At 44.4% G+C, this 27175-nt stretch overlaps 4 protein-coding genes across 4 annotated transcripts in view; 3 read left to right on the plus strand and 1 right to left on the minus strand.

Moving 5' to 3' along the window:
- The window catches only part of LOC138719190 (histone H4), a 41540-nt gene extending 20690 nt beyond the window's left edge, over nucleotides 1-20850 (plus strand). The window contains exon 2 of the mRNA XM_069854242.1: nucleotides 20841-20850. The gene's annotated coding sequence lies outside the window, so the exon portion shown is untranslated. The remainder of the gene's footprint in view (nucleotides 1-20840) is intronic.
- Nucleotides 1-27175, minus strand: part of LOC138719183 (histone H2A type 2-C) — a 90058-nt gene that overhangs the window by 19337 nt on the left and 43546 nt on the right. The gene's annotated exons all lie outside the window — the stretch shown is intronic.
- APOLD1 (apolipoprotein L domain containing 1) lies at nucleotides 5708-10521 on the plus strand. The gene is made up of 2 exons (XM_069854017.1): nucleotides 5708-5766; nucleotides 7950-10521. Exon 2 carries the CDS (start codon nucleotides 7955-7957, stop codon nucleotides 8660-8662), a length of 708 nt encoding a protein of 235 aa, XP_069710118.1. The 5' UTR covers nucleotides 5708-5766; nucleotides 7950-7954; the 3' UTR covers nucleotides 8663-10521.
- DDX47 (DEAD-box helicase 47) lies at nucleotides 16924-26297 on the plus strand. The gene is made up of 12 exons (XM_069854077.1): nucleotides 16924-17030; nucleotides 18381-18474; nucleotides 19921-20109; nucleotides 20764-20835; nucleotides 21376-21494; nucleotides 22074-22145; nucleotides 22267-22383; nucleotides 22542-22688; nucleotides 22997-23134; nucleotides 24504-24574; nucleotides 25485-25614; nucleotides 25708-26297. Exons 1-12 carry the CDS (start codon nucleotides 16950-16952, stop codon nucleotides 25828-25830), a joined length of 1353 nt encoding a protein of 450 aa, XP_069710178.1. The 5' UTR covers nucleotides 16924-16949; the 3' UTR covers nucleotides 25831-26297.

Here is a 27175-nt window from a genome sequence, read left to right on the forward strand (position 1 = left end):
ACTTCTTTTCCTTCCCATTTAAATTTTGGTCCTGGGGAACGCTGCCCAGATCCACCAGCATGCGGTACAGAAATGCCACCAAAGATTCCCACATCAGCAGCTCCTTCTCCTGCACTGGGGGATGTGGACCTCACCCTGGTGTGGGGAAGACCACAGAGCAGTACATGAAACCAAGATTGGCTAAACACTGTAAGATTCACACTGGCAAAGAGGAATAAGAAACCGTGAACATCTGTGCCTTGTGTTTTGGTTTCAGAGCACAGGAATTTGTTCTAGCCTGGCTCCCTGCAGAAATGAGGGTTATGCAGTGGGGCTGTTGGCAGTTTTGTCAGCCAGTAGCTTTTGAGCTTCCTATGGAATTTCAGCCAGAATTTGACAAAGTAGTCAAAGTTTCAAAGACACTGACTTCTCACAAGATTCATGAAAATAAGTAGTTTTGTAGGTGAGAAGAATCCATATGCTTGTTTCCTTTGAGAGAATTGTCGCAACAAGACTTCAACCATTAACAAGACCACGGGAAAAGAGCCACAAGAAACTAGGCTACCTTATTTCTACTTTTCACGAAGCTACTAGGTTTATTTGCAGTTCCGGTAATGATTCTCAATTTTCTACAGTGCTTGAGGGTACAGGTAGCCAGATTTGCTCATTGTGACACTGCTGCTGCCACTGCTGAGACAATGAACAGAGAAAAGTCCTCCAGCAGTATGGATCTCAGCAGCACCTGCATACAGCTGAATCAGTCACACCGGCTATGCCACAGGCAAGGCTGGGGGCATGAGAGCTAAGTGGGGAGTTGGTTTTTGTGTGTCAGAGAGTGAGCCTTATGCCATCCAGGCTATACTGAAATGCATAATTAAAGATGGCAAATGGCAGAATAAGCTACTTCGTTTATGTTCATTGCAGAAATCTCTCCATGTGTCCAAATAAATATTTTATCTCTGCAGGCACTGCTGACAAGGCAATATAGGATGGTATTTTTGTTACATGAATGCTTACTCACAAAGCAGGGACAAGCATAGTCAGTGTTCTTGTTTAATATCCTACTTAACTGGAACTAACAAGAGGTGTTTCCATCCCTACCCTTCCCTGCTTTTTGTAGCTTTCTCCAAGCCCAGCTGGAGTCCAACACATACCAGTGACCAGAGCCCAGAACAGCCTGTCTGGATTGCTTTAAAAAATGTAATTTGGATCTACTGGTAAGGTTTCTAAAACCCAATGTAGCTCTTTTCGATCTAATAGGCTATATTTGTTTTAGTTCTGGCCTACTCAAGTTTCCACTGAATCTGAGTGAAAGTCTTGCTTTGAAGAGTTAAAATTTGTCATGGATTCAATTGACCACAGCAAAAAGAAAAGGGAAAAAACTACAACATTTAACTCCAGGATAAAGCAGTTAAGACTGAGAGTACCAAGCCTGACACAAATGCCAAACAAATTGCTCAAAACAATGTTAATAAACAAAGCTTGTCTCTGAAACTCCAGCTTCAAATGTTATCCCTTTACATTCAAATGTTGCATTGTAGTAGCCTCAGCTACAGAACAAACACATCTGTTACATATCCATTCTGCTAGAGACCACAAGAACAGAAAGAACAGTCCTTTCTGCCAAAATCCACTGGAAGGAAGAGAGCTGAGGCAATAAAACATCCTTCCTTCCCTTTGCTGGTCATCTGCTCCCACAAAATGCCTTCAGGGCAGATTTTGCACAGGTCTGGCTTCTGCCCGTTTCAATAGGATGTGGCCAGATGGGAAAGGGTGGAGCAGAAAGACTATTTTTTAGCCAGGGTAGTTATGAAACACCCGCTGTTCCCCCTCTACCCTCGAGCCTAAGCATTTCACAGGCGAAGATGAAGAGATTGCAGCAGTAGAGTTGATGGCTGAAAATGAACAGCGGGCAGGATGGTGAGGCCACTGCTAGCTTTCAGGACTTCCCAGTGAAGGTCAAACTTACCCCACAAGTTTTGAGATCCCTGGTAGGTAAGATTCACTCCAAGCAGGTTCCCAACTGGAGACTCAACAGATGTGCTCACATCTAGGCAGGTGCACTAATGGCACTGAAAGTCTTTCAGTCCCTGGGAGGCATTCAGAGAAAACTTTCCCATCCTGCTCCCATTCCCAGCTTTACTGGAGATGGTCTCTGTAATCACCAGTGGGAGAGAAGACCAGCACTCTCACCAGAGGGAGGCTTGAGAGAATGTCAGCAGGCATGAAAACAGATCACAGCATCCTCATAGAATCATAGAATAGTTTGGGTTGGAAAGGACCTCAAAGATCATCCAGTTCCAATGCCTCTGCCACTAGATCAGGTTACCCAAGGCCCCATCCAACCTGGCTTTGAACACCTCCACAGGTGGGGCATCCACAACTTCCCTGGGCAACCTGTTCCAGTGCCTTACCACTTTCATAGTGAAGAAATTCTTCCTTATGTCTAGTCTAAGTCTGCCCCTCTCCAATTTACACCCATTGCCCCTAGTCCTATCACCACAAGCCTTTGTGAATAGTCCCTCTCCAGATTTCTTTTAGGCCCCTTTCCATTACTGGAAGGTCACTATAGGATCTCCTCGGAGCCTTCTCTTCTCCAGGCTGAACAACCCCAACTCTCTCAGCCTGTCTTTGCATGGGAGGTGCTCCAGCCCTCTGATCATCTTTGTAGCCCTCCTCTGGACCCGTTCCAACAGCTCCACGTCCTTCTTATGTTGAGGATTCCAGAACTGGACACAATACTCCACGTGAAGTCTCACAAGAGCAGAATAGGTGGACAGAATCACTTCCCTCATCCTGCTGGCCACACTTGTTTTGATGCAGCTCAGGATACGGTTTGGCCTTCTGGGCTGCAAGTGCACATTGCCGGCTCTTGTTGAGCTTCTCATCAACCAGCACTCCCAAGTCCTTCTCTGCAGAGCAGCTCTCAATCACATCATCCCCCATTGTGTACTGAAATTGGGGATTGCCCCAACCTGGGTGTAGGACCTTGCACTTGGCCTCGTGTGGTTCTCACAGGCCCACTTCTCCAGCTTGTCCAGGTCCCTCTGGATGACATCCCGTCCTTCCAATGCGGCAACTACACCACTCTGCTTGGTGTCATCTGCAAACTTGCTGAGGGTACACTCAGTCTCGCTGTCAATATAATTGATGAAGTTGTTAAACAGCACTGGTCCCAGTACAGACCCCTGAGGGACACCACTTGTCACAGGTCTCCATCTGGACTTTGAGCCATTGACCACTACTCTCTGAATATGACCATTCAATCAGTTTCTTATCCATTGAACAGTCCACCCATCAAATCCATATTTCTCCAATTTAGAGAGAAGGATACTGTGGGGAACTGTGTCAAAGGCTTTACAGAAGCCAAATAGATCACATCTGTCAGTTTACCTGTATTCACTGCTGTGGTTACCCCATCACAGAAAGCCACTAGGCTGGTCATACAGGATTTGCCCCTGGTGAAGCCGTGCTGGCTGCCATTAATCACCCCCATGTCCTCCATGTGCTTTAGCGTAGCTTCTAGGAGAATCTGTGCTAAAGCAGACTGCTGTAGGGCAGTTCCCTGGGACATAATGTTTCTTATTCTAATACACATTTATGTTTTAAAATCAAGTTGACAACTCATTCCTCAAGGAATGTCCTTAATTTCTGGGTATACACTTCATTATTGGGGTGGACTACAAGGAAACATTCTCTTTATATGGTGAAGGAGCCTGAGGATGATTCATATGAGAAATCATCCTAGGCTGAGACTAACACCTTGGCTTGTGTGAAGTGCAGGTCTTTCAGTGTGCAAGAAACTCTGTGAGGGAATACTGCAAAAAAAGTGAATTTTCTCTTCTGCATGTAACCATGTCCTCACCCACTCACTGAGCACCACAGGGGCTTCTGATGGCATTTTGCAGCTGAGTATATTGAAAGAACAGCACAGGGAAAGGAAGAAGAGAAACCAAAACTGTCTCGTCTTCTCAGGTCATTCTAGATCTTATTTTTCCCCCTTTTCTTTTTATTTCATTTTTACCAAAACTCACTCTCCTAACAAAGATATCTCTGCTGTCTTAATGCAGATGAGGTCACATTAAAAAAAAATATTTGGGAATGTGCAAAATAGCTCTTGTGTCTATTCGCTGCAAAACTTTCCCAAGTCAGATGGGCTCCAATTCAAGCATATGTTTGCTAAAACAAAGGGAAAGGCTAAAGTCCAGTTTCCTTCAGTGTCAAAACTCACCTTCCTGTTAACATGCAATATGTACAAAGTGTAACAGACCGAGATTGCTTATTTAAGCATCTTCAAACCAATGTTTTCTTTTTTTGTGTCTGACACAGGTTGAAGTAGCTCTTCAGTGCTATTTATTTATTCATTCATATCCCATTCTCGTGCAGGTCAATCTGTGACAAAGCACTTGACATACTGCTTCACAGTCATTTTAAGATGATCTAGAACTAAACTGCCATTAAAATAAATAATCCCAAACTTCTCTCCTTTCCTACTGACTCTCAGTCCTTGTCCCTTCCCTAAGGTCAGCTCCGGTAATTGTGCAGCTATTCATCTCAAATATTCAACAGCAAAGTTGTGCCACACCGTGACAGCTAGGTAGCTTTCAGATGAGCCAGACTGGGGAGTCTCTAGGGCACAATCAGAGGCTCCTTGTCAACAAACAGCCCTGAGGAGTAGGAATCCACCAAGCAAGAAAGTAGATATCCCATCTTGAAGCACAATTGCTCAAAACACATGTCGCTGGTACCACAGGCCCCATATCAATAAGAATACATATCATTTTTGTCTAAGATGGGCTGCACCACTTAGAGCCAGCAATTTTTTTTCCCCTGAACCCATCCAAATAATCTGGTTTTGATTACAGCTGCCCTGGCTCGGCATGCAAGGCAGTACCAGGATTGTCACTTAAGCTGTTCCTCCCCAAAATCTTTATCTTTTCCCCTCTCTGTCCACGTCTGTATGCAGGCACAGCTGCCAGGCAACAGAAGGTAGCAACTGAGGGCATCCCAATGCCTATTTCTTTCTGATCATTGATTGCTGGACATACCTCTTAGGAAAACAATACAGTCATTTCTCAACCACCATGGTGTCTGTTGTTGAGAAACAGAACAAAACCACAGGGAGGTCACTCCTTTTGCAGGATGCTGTATGGTTTTATCTACTCAGAAGGAGAAAGGAGGGGGGGGATTCAGAGCAACCTCGCTGTGGAGCTGTTTTCCTTTTATGGAGAGGAGCACTGCTCCAGTTCTCACACAGCACTGCTGTGCTCCAGCCAGTCACATAGGATTGACCCAAAGAGATGGGAATTTAAAAGTAAACTGGCCTTGAATGAAGTAACTGGTTGGCTGGTGCTCCACTGTCTCTAGACTTGCGGTGGTGGGGAAACTTCATTCATTCAGCAATTGGTGGCTCCAGCACAGAGCAAAGTCAGTTGCTATTTCAGGCAAAGAAAAGGCAGCTGTTCCCTGGGGATACTGACTGCACTAGCTCAGCACCAGGAATAGGCTGAGATTTTTTTTAACTTTTTTTCCCCTACACTTCAGGAAAAGCGAACACACAATGTCCATTTGCAGGGATTGTTTCCTGAACATGATGTGTGCTTGCTGTCCTGCAGGTCACTTTCCAGTGTGTCACATCCTTCAACACAAGGGAGAACAGGAAATGGCAAACTCCCAGTATGAGGCAAAGCATTCCCATTGCAGTCATTGGTCCACAGGAGCTATAAATTGTTCTCCTCCAGAAACAGATCAAAATTTGTCTTTGGGAAGGTCGGCAAGAAACTGAAGGTAAGTTTGAACCAGTATTTTTTGGAGTCTCTCTGGGTGCTCTATTAGGAAAGCATTTGCAGGTTTTGTACTAATGTATGCATTTATTGTTGGGGAGATTTTTCTCTAAGAGCAGGACTTAATTTAGTTTTCTTTTACACTGGTATAAATGAGTGTCTTCAAAAGACATACATCACTATGTGGCTTATGCTATATATTGAATGACTGTTACACTAACTGCAGTGAGATGAACACTGTTATTACCTAAGACTGTTCTCAGCAAGAAAATCTACAGAATAAATTGTTAAGTGATTACAGGAATTGATATATTTAATAATGATCATATTGATCTGTTGTTAAGTTATTGATGATATGCTCATTGTTCATTTCAGTGCTATTTAGTTTAGTGCTAGTCCTTGTGCTTTCAGCTTTATCTCTAACCATAGTGTAAAAAATAGGAGAACATTGCATCCAAATAAGAAAAGTACAGCGTATGAAGTGGCTCAAATGTCCTGATGATATCTGAAGAGTCTGGGGTTTTTGTTCTGAAGGACATAGGGGGAAGTCCTAAAGGATTCTGCATGAGATGGGTTAGGACAAGTAGAAGGAACAAATTGCTGTGAGGATTATTTATTTATACAGTTCAGGAGGGAAAGACTCTTTATGGGAAGATCTCCCAAAACCCAGAGATTCTGCAGAATGAAAGCCTCAAGTATCCTAACTATATAATGTGCCTGTGTGAGGGACCAGGCACCTCCAGTTCATGCAGTACAAAAAACCTAGTAGTAAAACGCAGGCTGCAGCAATGAATAGTTTTTCTTAGTTGTCTCTGGAACAGAGACTTCTTTTGGCTTTTTGAGCATTATAGACTGCAAACAGCTTCTTAGCTCTATGGCTAGACCTTGCTAGGTGCAGGGGCATCATAGCCTTGTGCACAGCAGTGTTGCAGAATACAAAAGCTCTGCTCCCACCAGACAACTGGTGATGCTACATCACTCCTGTTGCTTCCCTTGCCTCAGTTGCCCTATATGTAAGAAGGTTAAGGATGTTGGTTTCCTTTGGAAAGCACTTTGCAGCTCTAGAGTAACCTGCAAATGCTTATTGGAACATTTATTTCTACCTTTGTGACAAAGAACAGAGAGCACAAAAAGAGATCACCTAGCATAGAAACCCTGAAGATTCACCTTCTAGAAGAGAAGACACTCTCCTGCTATCTTGCCAGGGCATGTTGCCATAGCCAGCAGTTTTCAAGCCTTTTCTGTTCATAGGCCCCTGTATTTCCCCTATTCCCCCATCCCCAAGGAAATGTACACTGAAAGTAGGTGCACTTTTCTGATATGTGTTTCATGAACCTTTTAAACAAGGTCCATAGGTTTCCCTGTCACTGGGGATCTACCACCACAGGTTGAACTAAACACCACAGAACAATGGTTCCCATCTTTGTTCAGACCCTGACGCCAGGTTACAATAGGAAAAAAATGCTGCAGGAGCTTGAGTTGCTTAGGCTTAAAGAAAGGAAAGAAGTTCACAATGCCCATCTGAGGCATCAATGAATTTCTCACCTCCTAGATGAAAAACCCAGACATTGACTCCGCCCTGCAGCTTCCCTCTGCCCTCTTTTAATGGGAAATGACCCCTAAATAGCAACTGGGGATGGGTGGCTTTCACCTTCTCAGAGCATGGCATTTCTTGTGAAAGATGCCCTTGAATAGTGCAGGTCCTCTGAATCTCATAATGGGGACAATGTGTTAGTTTTGGCAGCACTACTATTCAGGCACTGAGTCATTTCATCTCAAGAGAATTTCTATACCCAGAGTTGGAAGAGGCGTTTTGTGTCTTCACAAAGACAATAGCAACAGCACCTCTGACCCCAATCCTTGAGATATTTTAGTCTTCTCAGACTAAAAGAACTTCTTCAGTCAAGCAAAACATCAAAAAGTTCCCCTCTCTGAAAGTTACAGTGGAATATGGTAATTAAATGTACACGTGCGTATGTGTGTGTGCGTATGTGTAGGTGAGTGTGTACGTGTACGTGAATGTGTACGTGTATGCAGACAGCAAAACTTTCAAGTAGCTGGGTGAAGCAAAAAAAAAAAAAAAAAAATTGGCTGGATGCCATCCCTGAAACAGTGGTCCAGGATGAGCATGTCTCGTTTCTCTTTTTTAACATAAATCCCAACACAGCCTTTTCTATTTCCGGACAGAGGCCATGGAGAGGAACGGTGCTGACTTTCCCCAAACACTAGACCCTACGCACAACTTCCACATAGTGCTGCTGGATCAGAGGCGGAGGCTGCGTGGTCAAATTGCTCACCTTCACAAGGTGGCTCATAAACTCAACAAGCTTCGCAAAAGGTCCCTGATTGCCAACGTCAGCGGGAGCACCCTGACCGCCGCGGGAGCAGTCACAGCCATTGTGGGACTGTCGCTGAGCCCAGCAACGCTGGGAGCCTCTCTCCTGGCATCGGCTGTTGGTCTGGGCATGGCCACTGCTGGGGGGGCTGTCAGCATCACCTCCGATCTCTCCTTAGTGCTCTGCAATTCTCGGGAGGTGAGGAAGGTGCAGGAAATTGCAATGACTTGTCGGAAACAGATGAGGGAAATCCTTGGCTGCCTGGAGTTCCTCCGCCGGGGGCAGGGCCCAGGGGACCCCACGCTGCGCCAGTCAGAGAAGAGGGCCTCCATCTCACTGTACAACTCCATCTGCTTCATGGTATTCTGTGGCTCCCACAGCTTCCTTGTGCCAGAATACACAAAGGAGGTCACAAAAGTGAGCCAGGCTGTGCTGAAGGCCAAAATACAGAAGCTGGCTGCCAACCTTGAGACCTGCACCAGGGCAATGGATGAAGTCTGTGAACTTCTTGAGGCCAGGACAGAGCTTTCCCCACACACAAGAAAACTCAGCTTGGGTGCTTAAACCACTATTGAGACCCCAAGACCATTAAAACTGGACTCAGAGACATTAACTTATTGCCACTATTAGCATTGCTACCTGTTACTACTGTAAAATTCGTCATTCTTATCCACCAGGTGTGCGCACCTGTCATGTGCCTTATTTATGTCTGAACACAAACTCTTTCATAATAGGCTAAAGCCTACACTCACAGACACACCCTGCCACCTCACAGCAGTCACCTGATGCAGACTGGAGGTGACAATGGACACATGGACTATGGGGTACACAGCAGCACATCCCAAAGCCTGTGGGCAGGGGTAGGTGGCTATTCCTCAGATCCATATTCCCCCAACCATTATTGCAGCTCTCCTTCCCCAAGGCAGCAAAAAGAAGTCAGGAGGCTGGTGAAATTCCTGCATTTGTGGGGCTAAGTGACCCTGGGTAACTTATTTTGTATCTATGAAAGGTAAAAGGGCTGGTATAACCTCAAGAAGCCAGCAGCTGCCAGTTTCCACTAGAATGCAGTCCTGTTAACAAGGTACATCTGGAAAGGCTGTTCAAGAAAGCAGTTCCAGATATGACAGACTGTACAGAGGGCTCATCATCCTAGGGTGAAATAGCAGGCCCAGAAATTGTTGTCCTTTCTGAAGAAAGCTGTTCATGCTGAGAATTGTGATGAATGTGTTCTATTTATTTACATAGGGTTATTTTAAGATTTGATATTGTATTTAATTTTTTTTTTCTTTTACAAAGGAAGCTTCTGCTCCAAAGGGGAGCAGCTTTTCTTGGAGGCAAAGCAAGTCTGTGGCATGTGAGAGCAAGTCCCCTGTTCTTTGGTTTTGAAGGAAGGCAAGTCCCTATAGGAAAAGGAAAGTATGGCCTGAATGCTGGTAATTATAAAAAGGTGAAACATCAATCAGTGACAGATCTTAAGAACCAAAACAAGGAGAAGGACAGATCAGTGACCCTGGGACCAGAGCCTGCCTCAGGGAACTGGTGGAAGAAAGTAGTTGTCCCTCTTGCAGCAGAGAGGGAAGCATAGGTTTGTGTTACTGGTCAGAGCTGGAGCCCAGTTGTCATGGGAGCACATATGGGATGTGGAGATGCCACTCTCTGTGCAGCCGAGCAGCTTGTGAGACCCACAACAGTTCATCTGCGAGGGTGGAGGCAACGCTCATGTAGAGCTATACACACTCTTAGAAATGCTTCCCAAGGTAAGCTTAACATTAGCAATATATATACACTGGTACTAATATTCAAGGGGAAGTGCAGAGGAACAGGATGATTCAGTGGCAGAGCACTTAAAAAACAGGAGGAAGGACTAGGAGGACCCTGTTTCAGGTGACTTCTGCTAAATATGTTTTTTGTGATCTTTAACCCCTCAGTGCCTTATTTCTCTGTTTAAATATGGGGATAGCAGCACTTCCCTACCTTACAAGGATGTCTATGCGACAAATATTGCAAAGTGCTCAAGTACTGTGATGATGGGGATCGTGTCAGTACCCTGAAGAGGTACAAGGAAGAGACCCCGGAAACTAGCTTGAGACTACTAGAGGAATTAATGCAGGGATAATTCCAGCTCCACAAGTTGGCCTGAGTGGATAAGGGTAACTTCCTTGCAGAAGCATGAATCAAAAAGATCAGAAAACCCACCCTGTAATTCTGTAACACCAAGCAAACTCTTTGGTAGGTCGACACTACAGCTCACAAAGCTTGAATCTTGTCCTTTTTGTCTCTTCCTCTCATTAGCATTTGCTTTACACATAAGAAGAACAAAAGCTTCGGTCCCTCAGAGTGTGACTCAGATGCCTGTAATGCTGATGTTTGTTTGCCAGAAATGAACAAGTACACTGCTGGTTCAATTAAATGAATGTGAAGAATTTTTGTGTGTCAGTGTCTCTCTGCACACCTGCATATGATCACATTCCTGCCACCTGGCTCACTCTGCTCTATTTAATGCTCCAGGCACTGGAGCCAAAGAATCGATAGGAGCAGCTGGAGGTGTTTGGAAGGGGAGAATGAAAAGCGAAGTCATCAGCTCCATGCCACACAGCTGGCATTTTTGTATGAGTGTATGTCTTTGTCTGTGTGAGTGTATACCTTGGTGTACAAGCCAGCCCATGGACACCATGAGGTTTGAGGTTTAACAAGGCCAAGTGCAGGGTCCTGCACTTAGGGCACAACAACCCTATGCAGAGCTACAGACTAGGAGAAGTCTGTCTAGAAAGCTGCCTGGAGGAGAGGGACCTGGGGGTGTTGGTTGACAGCAGACTGAACATGAGCCAGCAGTGTGCCCAGGTGGCCAAGAAGGCCAATGGCATCTTGGCTTGTATCAGAAATGGTGTGGCCAGCAGGTCCAGGGAGGTTATTTTCCCTCTGTACTTGGCACTGGTGAGACCGCTCCTTGAATCCTGTGTTCAGTTCTGTGTCCCTCACCACAAGAAGGATGTTGAGGCTCTGGAGTGAGTCCAGAGAAGAGCAACAAAGCTGGTGAAGGGGCTGGAGAACAGGCCTTATGAGGACCAGCTGAAAGAGCTGGGGTTGTTTAGCCTAGAGAAGAGAAGGCTGAGGGAAGACCTCATTGCTCTCTACAACTACCTGAAAGGAGGTTGTGGAGAGGAGGGTGAGGGCCTCTTCTCCCAAGTGACAGGGGACAGGAGAAGAGGGAATGGCTTCAAGCTCCACCAGGGGAGATTTAGGCTGGACATTAGGAAAAAAAATTTCACAGAAAGGTTCATTGGGCACTGGAACAGTCTACCCAGGGCGGTGGTTGTTTCACCTTCCCTGGAGGTGTTTAAGGCACGGGTGGACGAGGCGCTAAGGGGCATGGTTTAGTGTTTGATAGGAATGGTTGGACTCGATGATCCAGTGGGTCTCTTCCAACCTGGTTATTCTATGATTCTATGACCAGGGATGCTGATCTCTGACATACAAACACTGAGATGCATATACATGAGCACCTTATGTGTTTCCGTAGTGTGAGCTGCACACTGTGCAAATGGAGACACAAGGCTAATTTTTTTCTTAGTAATTTAGCACATCACCTGCTAACTCTACTAGAATAGTTACGACTTCACCATACTTCTGAGATGGCTGGTTTTATCATCACCAAGAAAATTATGTAATTTATATAGCTATCTTTACTCCTCCTCCATTTTCTTGTAATGTAACTTTGTCCACATGTCCACAAACAGGGAATAACATAGGAAAAACAACAGGTCTTAACGCATTAATCTGGCTGGTAGAAGGATCTGAATTTGCTAGCTTAGTGCTTCATGAGGGCTAGAAGTCAGCTTCAGCGCAGTCCTGCACTGTAATCACAGCCACCATTTGAGCAGCTGGGACAAATCAGAAACTTTTGAATACATTTTCAGCCACACAGGCAAAAAACACCTTGCTTCTGTTCCGATTTTCCCTAGATTAACCCTTCACTCAAGGTCAGGATTTGGGTGGTTGTGCAGTGCTGCTGTGCGAGTGCGATTGAGCCCAAGGTACAACTCTCTCCTGGCCAAGTCTCAGCCACTTCCTTCCCTGAGTTTGTTCACAAGGACTTCAAAGGGAGGCTCAGACAGACAGTAGGGCCTGGAGTCTGGAAGATCTGTAATCCTACACAAGACAGAGGAGCTGTATGACTTTGCTCCAAAATCCATTCAGTGCTTTCCTTCTAAGCCAGACGGTCCTGTGAATCTAAGTCTCCACCTTCACACCTCAGCTACCCTTGATCTAGCAGCTGGCAGGCACGGCAGGAGGTGACAAGTTCTGGGCATTCCTTCCTGTCTCCTCCCATGCAGCCAGCACTGGATTTCATGTGATACTCTGGGGAGCTAGCTTTGAGATCTGTGTTAGCAGAAATCCACCATATCGGAGGGCAAGATTCATTTCCTACTCCTTTTGTTTCCTGGAACAACTCAGTACTGGGTCACATAAGCAACAGAGCTGGTAGCAAGAAAGCATGTGAAGCAAGTGACTCAGGCTGGGACAAGGGCACACCTACTCCAGTACTAGCTTAGTTCAAATAAGTAACTCTGTTAGAGTCACAAGAAACACAGAATCATGGAATCATTAAAGTTGGAAAAGACCTCTAACATCTTCAAGTTCATCTGTCAGGCCAACACCACTATGCCTACTAAACCATGTCCTGAAGTGCCACATCTACACACTTACTGGACACCTCCAGGGACGGTGAGTCCACTAGTTCCCTAAGCAACTGGAGAGGGGAGAAGGAGTGTCTTGTTCCATAGTATGTTTTGAAAGCATAGTAAAATGTGTCTATAACAAACAAGCCTGACGATAGTCAGGTAGTTAGGACATCACAATAGCTTCTCTCTGTGCATCCAAGTGGGTAGATAGGACCATTAACTGTGATCTACTATACACACTGTCCATCTTGTCTCATTTTACACACCTTGTGAAATAGTTTGCATTATACCTGCACTAAAATCTGCTGTGGATGATCCCACTCTCTCCCCACTAAGGAAGACTGAGCCTGTGACACATGGTAGGGCTAGGAATGTATTTAGTCAAAAGCCAAGTCTAAAAGCCACAGAGAGAAAATTTCTAAATTTGGTATGATCTGCAGTACCTTGTGCTGAAAAGCACAAAAAGGGAATCACCATTTAGAAGTGAGTGCTTCCCAACGAGAATTTAGGACAGGAGAGAACTTTCATTCAAATACTTCTACTGATAAAAAGGATTTAGCCAAACTGGAATTCCAGCAAAATAGAGTTGCTCCACCCTGCTCCTCAGCAAAGCAGCACCTACCATGTTAAACAGACAATGAGTTCAACAAAGAATCACAAGCAGTGACTTCCCGTCACATCCCCAACTCTGTTTCCTGAGGCATCCTAGTGATCTATACAAGGGTTCATATCTAAGTACTGGCCAGGCTTAACCTTTAGTGCTAAAGATTCATAGCTGGCTCATGGCTCAGACTTCTGTAATTTTTTAAACATGCAGTCATAACTAGCATCTACATTGGGAATTTCTTGTTGGTTTGGGTTTTAATTATTTTAAAATCATGGCTCCTGAGCACAGTGGGATGCAGCAGTTTCATTTCTACTGCTGCCCAGAGAATTGTTTCATGTTTCCTCTCCTTTCCCTGTCACGCAGAGAGTTTATTTGGACTTCCTCTCACTTTCCTCATTGTTCTGGGGGCCGAGGAAATGGCATGCTTAGAATCCAGTGACAGATGCTCAGGTACGTCAGCATTTCCACTGTGAGCACACCCAGCTGGGCTTCCCAGCCAGAAAGAGAAAGGGAGGTGTGCTCAAAAATGTAGTCACAAGTTCCATTTTTCAGTCAGCTCAGCTGTCTTTTTGAAGATTGAGCTCTTTAATACATTGGTATCCTTCTCCCTAAACCAAAGCATGTTCACTCAGCTGAATGGCTGTTCTGCTGCAGTCAGCACCAGGACTAGAGATCAGGAAGGCTACACCCAGACCAGATGGAAAGCAATGAGCTCAGGAACTACTATCCTAACGTGACACTTGATTCTCCCTCAAAGGGCACTAAATCCATCATCATTTTCACCTCTCACTGTGTACCTGCATGCTCTCTGCCTGAGACACAACAGCAGTAACCAAGAGAGCCAAGAGAGCGCTTGCATCTATTCCCATCTCCTATTGTTGTTTCATGCTTAAGTTTATTTTATGCACTTGTGGCAAGTTAGAATCATAGAATCATAGAATAACCAGGTTGGAAGAGACCCACCAGATCATCAAGTCCAACCATTCCTATCAAACACTAAACCATGCCTCTCAGCACCTCGTCCACCCGTGCCTTAAACACCTCCAGGGAAGGTGAATCAACCACCTCCCTGGGCAGACTGTTCCAGTGCCCAATGACCCTTTCTGTGAATTTTTTTTTCCTAATGTCCAGCCTAAATCTCCCCTGGTGGAGCTTGAGGCCATTTCCACTTGTCCTGTCCCCTGTCACTTGGGAGAAGAGGCCCTCACCCTCCTCTCTACAACCTCCTTTCAGGTAGTTATAGAGAGCAATGAGGTCTTCCCTCAGCCTTCTCTTCTCCAGGCTAAACAACCCCAGCTCTCTCAGCCGTTCCTCATAAGGCCTGTTCTCCAGCCCCTTCACCAGCTTCATTGCTCTTCTCTGGACTCGTTCCAGAGCCTCAACACCCTTCTTGTGGTAAGGGGCCCAGAACTGAACACAGGATTCAAGGAGCGGTCTCACCAGTGCCGAGTACAGAGGGAGAATAACCTCCCTGGACCTGCTGGTCACACCATTTCTGATACAAGCCAAGATGCCATTGGCCTTCTTGGCCACCTGGGCACACTGCTGGCTCATGTTCAGTCTGCTGTCAACCAACACCCCCAGGTCCCTCTCCTCCAGGCAGCTTTCTAGACAGACTTCTCCTAGTCTGTAGCTCTGCATAGGGTTGTTGTGCCCTAAGTGCAGGACCCTGCACTTGGCCTTGTTAAACCTCATGCCGTTGGACTCAAGTTGTGCATTGGCAGTTAACATAAACAGGAAAACAGGCAGAACAATGACAGTTCTTGACTTTTCTTTTTTCCCCTTCATTGGTACTTCAAAATATTTCATACCACCACTTCTGAAGAAGGTATTTACTCCTTATATGTATCACGTACATAAGTTTATATATATTAATGTATTCCTGTGCCTGGATAGCTCATAGTTTCACAGTTGTAGAATTTATGAATACAGAACACCAGTAAACACAACATCTAAGCAATGAAAATGCTGAGCAGGAGGTCAGAGGCTTAGCCATGTGCGATTAATGCCAAGCAGGTAGATTTTCACACAGCCAGCTCAATGTGCTGTTATCCCAATATAGGTGGCTATAGCTCCATAACTCACCCTTTCCCTGGAGACCTCTCTGGAGTTCAGTGAAAATCCACTCAATTTCTAATCTAGCAAAGTGTAGCACTCGTCACATAAATCAACTCCCTTTGCAGAAGTGTAAGCCAAATTAAGTTAAAGAAATTGAGTCTTGAATACATTTAGAGGAAAGGCCTCCTCAAGTGCACAGCTTAATAACCTCGTATAGCGACAAGATGTTTCCACAGACATGGCAACTCATAGAATAATGGAATAGTTTGGGTTGAACGGGACCTTAAAGATCATCTAGTTCTAACGCCCCTGCCATGGGCAAGCACACCTCCCACTAGATCAGGTTACCCAAGGCCCCATCCAACCTGGCTTTGAACACCTCCAGGGGTGGCGCAGCCCAGGTTCCCTGGGCAACCTGTTCCAGTGTCTCACCACTCTCATGGTGAAGAAATTCTTCCTTATGTCTAGTCTAAATCTACCCTTCTCCATCTTATATCTGTTCCCCCTTGTCCTATCACCACAAGCCTTTGTGAATAGTCCCTCTCCAGCTTTCTTGTAGGCCCCTTTCCGTTACTGGAAGGTCACTATAGGATCTCCTCGGAGCCTTCTCTTCTCCAGGCTGAACAACCCCAACTCTCTCAGCCTGTCTTTGCATGGGAGGTGCTCCAGCCCTCTGATCATCTTTGTAGCCCTCCGATCATCTTTGTAGCCCTCCTCTGGACCCATTCCAACAGCTCCACGTCCTTCTTATGTTGAGGATTCCAGAACTGGACACTGTACTCCATGTGAAGTCTCACAAGAGCAGAATAGGTGGGCAGAATCACCTCCCTCATCCTGCTGGCCACACTTGTTTTGATGCAGCCCAGGATACAGTTTGGCCTTCTGGGCTGCAAGTGCACATTGCCGGCTCTTGTTGAGCTTCTCATCAACCAGCACTCTCAAGTCCTTCTCTGCAGAGCAGCTCTCAATCACATCATCCCCCATCCTGTACTGAAATCAGGGATTGCCCTGACCCAGGTGCAGGACCTTACATTTGGCCTTGTTGAACCTCATGAGGTTCTCACAGGCCCACTTCTCCAGCTTGTCCAGGTCCCTCTGGATGACACCCCATCCTTCCGATGTGGCAACTACACCACTCTGCTTGGTGTCATCAAAGCTGTCAACTCAGCCGATGTCAGGGGAAGGGGACAACTCTGCATGGCCAACCCTCCGTGGTGTCCATCTCTCCATGAGACAGTCCTCTGTGGGACACCTCTACACGGCAGACTCTCAGTGGGGACACCTCTACAGGCTGAGCCCCAAGCTCCCGGCAAGACACCCTGCTGGTGGCAGCACCGTGAAGAGCTCTGGCTGCAAAAGACACCTCCTGGCCTCAAGGAGAGGAGGGACCCCCCCGCCCGCTCCCATTGGCTCTTTGCCTCGAACTACGAATCCCGACACCCTCGCCGAGGGAACTACAACTCCCAGAGTGCTTCGCGCCGCCTCGGCGAGGGGGCGGCCCGCGATGGCGGCAGGAAAGGAGCGGCCGCAGGCGGTGGCGGAGCCGGAGCCGGCGGTGGAAGAGCCACGGAGCTTCAAGGACCTGGTGAGGAGCCGTTTCTGGCCCCGCTGCTCCGTCCTGAGGAGCAACACCCAACCCCCGTCCCGCACATCGAGCAGGGAGGGGGCTCCTCGCAGAGCTCCGTGTGCCGGGCCGTGCGCCGGGGGCCGATCCGCGGGCCTGGAGCTTTGGCCCGGCCCGAGCTCTGAGCGGGTCAGGCTTCCGCTCTCCTGACACCGAAAACGCCGGAGAGTAAAACTAAGATTCGTTTTGGCGTTGTAGAAAAAATTCTTCACAGAAGGGGTTACTGGGCACTGGCAGAGGCTGCCCAGGGAGGTGGTTGAGTCACCTTCCCTGGAGGTGTTTAAGGGACGGGTGGACGAGGTGCTGAGGGGCATGGTTTAGTGTTTGATAGGAATGGTTTGACTCGATGATCCGGTGGGTCTCTTCCAACCTGGTTATTCTATGACTCTATGGTTCTATGATCAGGCCTAGGCAACGCGAGGGACAGATCTCCATCCATCATGTGCTGAGAGTCAAGAGCTGGGACAGAACAGATTTCCCACATACAGTCACATGGATAATATTTTCCCAGAAATCTTATGCATATTCTGTTACTTTCCAAGGGCAAATTTTAATGTTATTATGAAACTTAACCACAGTCAAAACTCTTGCTGATTTTGAACTGGCTCCAGCTCTGCCTGATGTTGCCTTTAAGATAGAAACTCCAAACAGGAGAAGAGACATCTCTTCAGCACAGATTACACTCAACACAAGATGTTATCTCCAAAGAATGAACAGTGTCCGGAAAAACACTGTCTAAAAGAAAACATGCTGTCAGAGGGACATTCTGTCTAACTTTAGAAAAACACGATAGCTTAGATGAAACCTAACTCTACTTTAGCGTAAATCAAAATATTCCACTTTTTGTAATAGTGGAATATTGTAATATTGGTAAAACTGGTATCACAGTGAGGGTGACGTAGCTACTCTGTCCAGTGCAGTTCCAGTGCTGCTTCTCGGCCAGCTGTCTTTATTTTCATTTGTGCTTACCTGCCCAGGGGTTTTCCTTTTTCTCAGATACCCCTAGAAAGGGGGAGAGAGGCGGCTGTGTGTGTGTGTGTGTGTAAAGTTCCTTGTGTTTACTAAGGAAAAATTGACTAGTTTCTTACTGATGGCAGTCCCTACTAACAGTTTTGAACAAATCTATGAAGTTGCTGGTGGAGGTGGGGATCAGGTGTGAGCAGCCTGCCCTTCATGTAGTTGAATTCAGGGCCTGATGGGGTTTCTCTGCTAGAGACAAGCTTGGCTTGATGCAGCAAGTATTTAACTTAACCATTTGATTTAATTTAGGTCTCTTTGGTGATGTTTGTTTCTCTTTTCACTAATGTTCAGGGAGTAACAGATGTCCTGTGCGAAGCTTGTGACCAGTTAGGATGGAAGACACCAACAAAGATCCAAGTTGAGGCTATTCCAGTCGCTCTCCAAGGTGAGCAGTATGTTTCTCTGATTCCACATCTAGGGATGCCCCAGTAGCTCTATGAGAATGAATTTTGCTGAGAGAGAAGTAAGCGGCAGGGATGAGTATTATCACTTTATCATTGAAGATCTCTGTCTAGATGTAGTCTCAGTTTCATTCTTGTGTCTTTCCCTGGCAGAGCTTGGAATACTAATTTCTCCAATAGTGCCTGTAATTGAAAACTTTAAGATGGGTGCAAACATGGGTTCTTGAGTGGTCACTACTGTTACTTAGTTCTGACAGTCCATGTTAAATAGAATTACTGTCAATCATTTGAGCTGCTAATCTGCATCAACCATTTTCTTTCTGAAATACTCAAGGATACAAAGGTAACTTCTGACAGAATTAGGACTGTGTCTCTTCTGGTAGAGACCTGCAGTCTGAATTTGAAATTGGAGATGCCTTGACTGATTACATGGCTTGTTATAATCCACTGTGCTGTGAGTAAGCGATTCTTTGAAATTAGTTTTCTGGAGTGAGTAATAATCAAGCCATAGTGACTTTCTGCAAACATCCTGGAATTACAGGAAAATAAGTTACTGAATTCAGCAAATGTTTTTGCCTCTAGAATATTTGGTGGGTTTTTTTAAAAAAAAACTAAAACAAACAAACCCAAAGGAACACGAAAACACTATGAAGCAGTAACAGAATAATGTATTGACAGAGTGGGAATAAACTTTGTGTCTACTCTGTCCTGGTACTTAACTGTTGTCAGTCTCTTTTATTCCACGTATAAGATTATCTCAGGGGGAAAAAAAAAACCAAACACAAAAGTTAGATTGCATTCCTGAGAAGATGTCTCCAGTTTAAGGCCTGTTGGCATCATGTTCTCAGCTGTAGGAGTTCAGGAGATCAGAATTCCTGCACTGGTTCTCAGCAAAGGTCTGCTCTGCTAATCTGACCTACTGCAAACTAGTTTAGTTTAGATTACTCTTTTAACCAGTGGCACAAAATTGGGTAAGTTGGGTAGTGGTGCTGTTCTGTAGTTGGTATGACCTGTCTCAAACACTAGAGTCTTTCCTTGTAAGCAAGTAAACAGACGAACATTTGGACTAGAATACTTACCCTGATAGAAGTACAGGCTATACATTGGTAGTCAGATTTGAGAAATAATAAAGTAAAGCTGTTTTGAACTTGAAGTTTGTATGAAAACCTTATTTGTATGAAGTCTTTGTATTGCAGAAGTTTAACTAGAGAACAGAAAGGATCATCACTGTAATTATTGTGCAAATGAAGTCGCACTCTAAAAACACTGTAGAGATGTACTGAAATTCTTTATTTTGTTCTATGCCATTTGTGTCTCTCCTTTTTTTCTATCCTTAGGGAATTCTTGTACTTTATTGTACAATGTTTTAAAAGCTTCTTTCTCTGGTTTAGATTTGTAACAGTTTTTGCTCCCCTTGCTGCTTCTTGTAGGCAGAGATATCATTGGACTGGCAGAAACGGGCTCTGGTAAAACAGGAGCCTTTGCTTTGCCAATTCTTCAAGCGCTGCTGGAAACACCTCAGCGACTATTTGCTCTTGTCCTCACACCAACAAGGGAGCTGGCCTTCCAAATCTCAGAGCAGTTTGAAGCTCTTGGATCCTCCATTGGTGTCCATACTAGTAAGTAGCTTTGTGATTTTTGAGCACTTTTCCTGGAGACTGAAGTTTGTCATCACTGGGTTGCAAAGGAGAAAGTAGAGAATATTTGTATGGAAGGTTGAACAAAAGGCGAGGAAAGCTTGTGATGCATGAAGACAGAGATCTGCTGTCAGGTTTGGGAAAGACTATGGTCTTTCCTCATGGAGTAGTCTGCAGTTCTTTGTGTCCAAACAGTTGAAGGTGGAAGTAGAAGAGAATCTTCTCAATTCTATGTCTGTGTCCAGTGAAATTGCTTAAAGCTTCACTCTATAGTGTGTTGTAGTTTAAACTTTCTTTCAGACTTCCTGTATTGGTTCTTTACGTGTTCTCTACAAACAGAACTTAGTGGGTATTTTTAGAATTCCTAGATTTTTGCAGCTAAGTTAAGCTGCAGGGAATAGATTCTGCTCTTCAGCTGTGAAAAATATAATACATGGTGCTAGTAAGGACTTAATTGTATGGCTTAAAAGGCCTGAGAAGGTCATGTGTGCAAAAACAAAGTGAATTCTCAAAGAGGAGGAGCCTTTCACTTGTACAGAGTTGTTGTGGGTGGCAGGGAACAGGAGGAAACACTATGGTGCCAGGAGCTGGCTGGTGCTACAGTGAGAGATTCACTGTGTTCTGTTTGTCCTGCAGCGGTTATTGTGGGTGGAATTGACACGATGTCTCAATCTCTGGCCTTAGCCAAGAAACCGCATGTTATAATTGGTAAGTTAACGTACTGGTAGTATGAGGTATGAATAGTATCAAGCTGCAGTTCTCCAAAGAGTGCGCACCAAAAGGTTTTGTGCATTTGAGAGAGAAGTGAGAGTAAATCCTTCATTTGTTTTTGTCCTAAGATCTGAGTACTAGCTTGCTAATATTTCTAATTACAACAGTAGCCTTGCTGCTACAAGCTTGTTACAAGGCTTTGTAGTCCTACTAGACTGCATTTGGCTTGCTTTTTCATTCTCCTTAAGTATGAAAATGCCGGTCTCATCCTTCTCAGTACAGTTCATCTACAGTCTGGTTTGATTTGCGTTTTGTTTTTTAAAGGGAGAAGGGGAAGGAGGGGATTCTTCAGAGGATCTGGCTCCATTTGTCTTATTTCAAAAAACTCTGGAGCTACCCTATGAAAGTCCTCACAAAGCAATCTGCCTTTACTTCTCTTGGGCAAAGAATTCTGTTTCTGTAATGGATGCCTCTCTTGCCTCTTTGGATCTTTTCCTTTGCTTTCATCCTAAATATGATCCTGTGATTTGTTGGTAGCAACCCCTGGCCGTCTAGTTGATCATCTGGAGAACACAAAGGGCTTCAACTTACGAGCTCTGAAGTTCCTAGTGATGGATGAGGCTGACCGGATCCTTAACATGGATTTTGAGACAGAGGTATGAATCTGCTAAAAACAGGTTTTGAAACACCAGATGAGTCCCTTTAAAACCTCTTCATACAATCAAATAGTAAACACTGAGCTATTCTGTAGAAATTAATAGCAACTTGTATGTAACTCAGATCTAATAATTGCATGAAAGTCTGTGGTGGGAGTAGAACTTAGTAGAGGTCTTACTGGTTCTCTGCAGAAAGTAGGAGACATTTTGTCTCTGAAATCTAGTAGTTTCTCTGAAGCATCTGACATTGATGTAATTACTGTAGAACACTATCACACACATGGGCCTGCAGAGTATTGTCTGATATTTGCACTGGTATTGGACTTTCAGAGTTCACTCTCCCTAATTGTCAACAAACTATCAGCCTAAATTTTCCCTTTAGAAAGTATTGGACTTTCAGAGTTCACTCTCCCTAATTGTCAACAAACTATCAGCCTAAATTTTCCCTTTAGAAGAGGTGGGGAAATTTGTTCCTACTGTGAGTCGTAAAGTTGCACTTCATTTGGATGATAGTTGGTTGGAGGAAGCATCTTGATTGCTGCTGTATTCAGCATTTCCATTTCCTTTCGATTTTTACAGGTGGATAAGATACTGAAAGTGATTCCTCGAGACAGGAAGACATTCCTGTTTTCTGCTACTATGACCAAGAAGGTGAGAGCAGAGTGCTCAGCTTTAATTCTTCCATCAGGCAATACTATTGACTAAACTGTATGATACAGCTTTCTGACAAGGTCTCTGTCCATTTAGTCCTAATTTAAATTGACCTTCCTAGGTTCAAAAACTCCAGCGTGCAGCTCTGAAGAATCCTGTAAAATGTGCTGTTTCTTCCAAATATCAGACAGTTGAAAAACTACAGCAGTACTACATTTTCATCCCTTCCAAATTCAAGGTAATACCCCTTCTGTTTCTTCTCTTCTGATTTTGTCTTATCTTGCTGTTCCAACATCTGCGCAATATCTTGTCATCTTCTCTGGTTTATACTTACTCTTTAACGTGGTGTATGTTATTATGTTTTAGGGTTTTTTTTCTTGTTTTTTATTTTTACAGGACAGCTACCTGGTTTATATCTTGAATGAACTGGCTGGAAACTCTTTCATGATATTCTGCAGTACGTGTAGCAATACTCAGAGGACTGCTCTGCTGCTCCGCAACCTGGGGTTCACTGCCATTCCTCTCCATGGGCAGATGAGTCAGGTATGGGCATACCCCACAGAGTGGCAGAAGCAGGAGACCTGTTGCCTGGGGAGTGGGCTGCACCATACTGAGTCATTACCTTATAGAAGCAGTATTTCACAGCTGGTAGTCTAAATTGATTCATAGAAATTTGACTAATGTGAATCCTGCAACTGATTCTGTAACAGTTAAAAAAGAAATAAAATAGAGAAGTGAGATTTTTTTCAGCAGTTTTTTCCCCAGTTCTTCTGTACTAGTATTTGATCAAGAACTTATTAACAAGAGTAAGCATTATTCTCTCATTCCCTTTTTGCTCTCCTCTCTTACAGAATAAGCGCTTGGGCTCCCTAAACAAGTTCAAGGCAAAGGCACGTTCTATTCTGCTGGCTACTGATGTTGCAAGTAGAGGTCTGGACATCCCACATGTAGATGTGGTGATAAACTTTGATATTCCTACACACTCTAAGGTAAGCTAGTCTGTGTGCCAGCTGAGAGCTTCTGGTCACCAGGAAGGATAATGCAGCTAGACAGAGGAACAAAGACAACTGTTCCTTGTTCTGCTTCTGTAGATTGAAAGAGGTATTTCAGCCTCTGCAATTGAGCTGATACCTCAGTTTGGTTCTATAGCCTCATCTGGATTGTAGAACTGATCCCATAAGTGAAGAGGGGAAGTTAGGAAGGTTCTGTGTCTATGTTTCTGCTCAGGCTATTTATTTTGCTATATTATGTTAAAGGATTTATAGACTTTGAATATATTTTTAACATATTACTAGTTTCAGGTAGTCATCTCTGTTCCTGTGGTCCAGGTCTGTCTTCACATTTTAAACTGTTTGGGGAAAAAAAAGTAAAACTTCTCCCATTATGTTTAGTGAGGATTCAGTCAAGAAATGTGTCTTTCATGTGTTTCATATCACAGAAGTACAGCAAACTTAAAGTGAGCTACTAACTCTCTACACTTTTTCAAGTATAGTATTATCTTAGGGCTGTGACTTCATTTCCCAGCCTGGTTTCAGAAAGCATACTATTAACATTAATTTCATAAATTGCTATTGTTTCTTATAGTAGTCAAAAATACTACACATTGCAAACAGATGAACGTATGGTGATTCTTTTGAAGACACTGCTGTTGGACAAAGGTTAAAAAAAATAAACAGCAAACCAGTAAGCCAGTGATGAGGGGCAGAAACTTGAATGACATTGTTACAGTTTTTGTGCACCTCTCTCTCATCTAAATGTGTCACAGAACACATCATTTCTCATGATGCTTCCTTTCTCCACAGATTCTGTATAGAGAAGGAAGTATTTTCATTTCCATAATGCAGTATAAAAACTGGAAAACAGCCTAGAACCATACGAACAGAAGATGCTCAATATATCAGAATCTTCCAAATTGTTCTCATTCAGCCTCCTGTTCACTCTGCTTGCTAAATTTAAATCTGTTTGCCAGAGTTTATCTGGAAGACAGACTGCATAGAGCACTAGATCCCAAAACTGAAAATGCAGTCATTGTTTCACTTTACATATTAGCTTTCCAAGGAAACGATACATAGGAAAGTCATGTATTGCAGCTTTTGTCCTGCAGTCTTGAATAACTGAAGGTGGCTGCCTTCTTCATAAAGAGAAGAATTAAAATGTTAAAATCAAAGTTATGCCTCTACAAGCCAGCATCTTCTCAAATCCTAATGCTGCACACAGTCGTAAATATTTAATCCTGGCTGTGCTTTCTCTCTATTTTCTTGGTTTTCCCTAAAGAAAAATTAGATGGGCTAATATCCCATAACTTCTGTTATTTTTGGTGCACGTTATCTTATTGCTTATCAAGGAAATTGTTTTCAGGATTACATTCATCGTGTTGGGAGAACAGCTCGAGCTGGGAGGTCTGGCAAATCTATCACCTTTGTCACACAGTAAGTATTGAAATGTGGCACTCTTAGTTTTCCTAGTTGTGTTTCAGAGCAGAAAACATCTGACCTCATCGTGGGTCAGAAGAAAGTCTTACGAGGAGCGGCTGAGAGAGCTGGGGTTGTTTAGCCTTGAGAAGAGGAGGCTGAGGGGAGACCTTATTGCTCTCTGCAACTACCTTAAAGGAGGTTGTGGAGAGGAGGGTGCTGGTCTCTTCTCCCAAGTGACAGGGGACAGGACAGGGGGTAATGGCCTCAAGCTAGGCTAGGGGAGGTTCAGGCTTGACATGAGGAGAAATATTTTCACAGAAAGGGTCATTGGGCACTGGAATAGGCTGCCCAGGGAGGTGGTTGAGTCACCTTCCGTGGAGGTGTTTAAAAGGTGGGTGGATGAGGTGCTAAGGGGCATGGTTTAGTGTTTGATAGGAATGGTTTGACTCAATGATCCAGTGGGTCTTTTCCAACCTAGTGATTCTGTGAAAATACTACGTCTTATTTTGATGTGCCAGTTGGATTTATTTAGTTAAAGAGGAGAGAATTCAAAGCCCAGGGTGGGGAGGGAGAAAGATCCTGGATAAATTCTAGAAGCAAGCAGGTAATAAGCAAAAATGACTGTTTATATTGTAAGATATGCATACATTTTTATAATATGTAATGTAGGTTAAGGAAGTGTGGGGGTTTGGTAAAAACTAAAGTATTTGTCTGAAACAAAGTCTTTGCCAAATAGTTCTGAACAGAGACAAGCTGGGTAAATCAGTAAAGCCATCCTGAATGTGGCATCATTCGGATGCAATTAAGAGTTGCTTGTGAGACAGTTAGCACAAGCTAACAATATCTCTGGGCTAGAGATAAGGGGTGATGATTGTGAAACACTGTTGGGAGGGCTGATTCAAGCTGGTGCTTTGTCTTTTCCCAGATATGATGTAGAGCTGTTCCAGCGCATTGAACACCTTATTGGCAAGAAGCTGCCAGCATTCCCCATGCAAGAGGAAGAAGTTATGATGCTGACAGAGCGTGTGGCTGAGGCCCAGAGATTTGCTCGAATGGTGGGTGCTGACTTTTTGTCCGCCTACTTGCTGTTGTAGCCTGAATTTCATCAGGCACCAGGACTCTTGGTCAATCTCTTGATTGCATTGCAGGAGATGCGGGAGCAGGGAGAGAAGAAACGATCCCGAAATGATGATGACGATGACACAGAAGAAGCTCTTGGTGTCAGGAATAAGGTGGCAGGTGGGAAAAAGAAGAAAAGGAAAGCCTTCTAGTTCAGTATTTGGACAGACTTTTTATTTTTCTATTTTATCGCTACATGAGCTCAGCAAAAGCCATCTACCAAGCTATCTTCAGTGGAAATTGGGCAGTCCACCTGGAAAACAGTCTCCTCTCTTCTGCTTCACCAGTTACAGACTGAGCTTGGTCTGTTGTACAACGGGACCAGTCTTCCTTTCAGAGCTATCAGACCATCACCTCTGGACCTGAATGAAGCTGTAGATTGGCCATGCTCATTCACAGTGAGGTGCAGTGTGAGTGCAGCTTTCCCACTGCTGCAGCCTGTCTTGCTATCCAAACTCTCATGAGTGCATCTGGGGTCAGATAAGTCTGTAAGAAGAAAGAGAGGAAAAAGTTAAAAGAAGCAACTGAGTTCCCACAGCACAGCTGTGATGCCTTCGCCTTAGTGAAGGGACATGTGACGTGGAGGACTCAAAATATATTTTGCTGGATTTTAAAACTACCTGGTTTTCATTGTGTTGTCACTGGCCTCACTTTGAATATGGGCTCTGCAATAATGCTTTCTTCTTAGGTCAATCCTAGCGATTCGGGTGTGACATTGGTACCTTTAGGTGTGTCAGCTGAACAGTGGCCCAGCTAAAAGATAACTAAAAGAGACAACTTGTTTTGGCACGGTTAGGCTATTCACTGCCTGGAATTAAATCCAGAATCCATAATGATTGGCAAGATCAAGGAGAGGTCTGGGTTTGGGGCGAGGGCAGGAGGGAGGCTTGTGGCTGAATCTTGTAGTACTTGCAAACCAACGCAAGAGGGTGGCATTTACGTAGGAAAGCAGCTGGCGAGCTCGGCGGTGGGGACAAAAAAAAGGGCTATCACAGAAGCTTGCTCTATGTTTCCTTATTTGTTTCTCTGTTTTAAGCAGAATTCAATGCCGTATAAGTAGACTTTTGCAAGAATGGGATAAATATATATATCTTCATATCAGACCAGAAGATTAGTTCTAGTTCCCATTGGAATAAAAATTTTTATGCTGGTGGAGAAGGGTGAGAAGCTCCTTCATAAACATAAATTTGAAATATACACATATGCTACTCAGAATGCCTTTATACTTTTGTTTGGGGCAGCACATTTTTTGCAAAATTACAGAAAAACCCACAGCAAGATTAAAACTGAAGGGAACATGTTTTGGTTTTTTTTCTGTTTAAACCAGCTCTGTTGTCTCCATGAGGAGCAAACATACTCTGGCATGAGAAGAGTGCGACTGTTCCTACTTTGTCCTTTTTTTTGGTACAATTTACTCCCATTTCCTGAATACTCACCTTCAGGTTTGATAGCTCTAAAGCAGTCTAAGATTAATGGCAGACAAGTAAGGGTACACAT

This window comes from Phaenicophaeus curvirostris, chromosome 1 (genome assembly GCF_032191515.1).
Source record: "Phaenicophaeus curvirostris isolate KB17595 chromosome 1, BPBGC_Pcur_1.0, whole genome shotgun sequence".
Taxonomy (NCBI): domain Eukaryota; kingdom Metazoa; phylum Chordata; class Aves; order Cuculiformes; family Cuculidae; genus Phaenicophaeus; species Phaenicophaeus curvirostris.

Coding starts and splice junctions, on each gene's coding strand:
- APOLD1 (XM_069854017.1), top strand. CDS start 7,955: ATGGAGAGGAACGGTGCTGACTTTCCCCAAACACTAGACCCTACGCAC.
- DDX47 (XM_069854077.1), top strand. CDS start 16,950: ATGGCGGCAGGAAAGGAGCGGCCGCAGGCGGTGGCGGAGCCGGAGCCG. Junction 20,110..20,763: donor CTCCATTGGTGTCCATACTA/GTAAGTAGCTTT, acceptor TTTGTCCTGCAG/CGGTTATTGTGGGTGGAATT. Junction 25,615..25,707: donor CCCAGAGATTTGCTCGAATG/GTGGGTGCTGAC, acceptor ATTGCATTGCAG/GAGATGCGGGAGCAGGGAGA.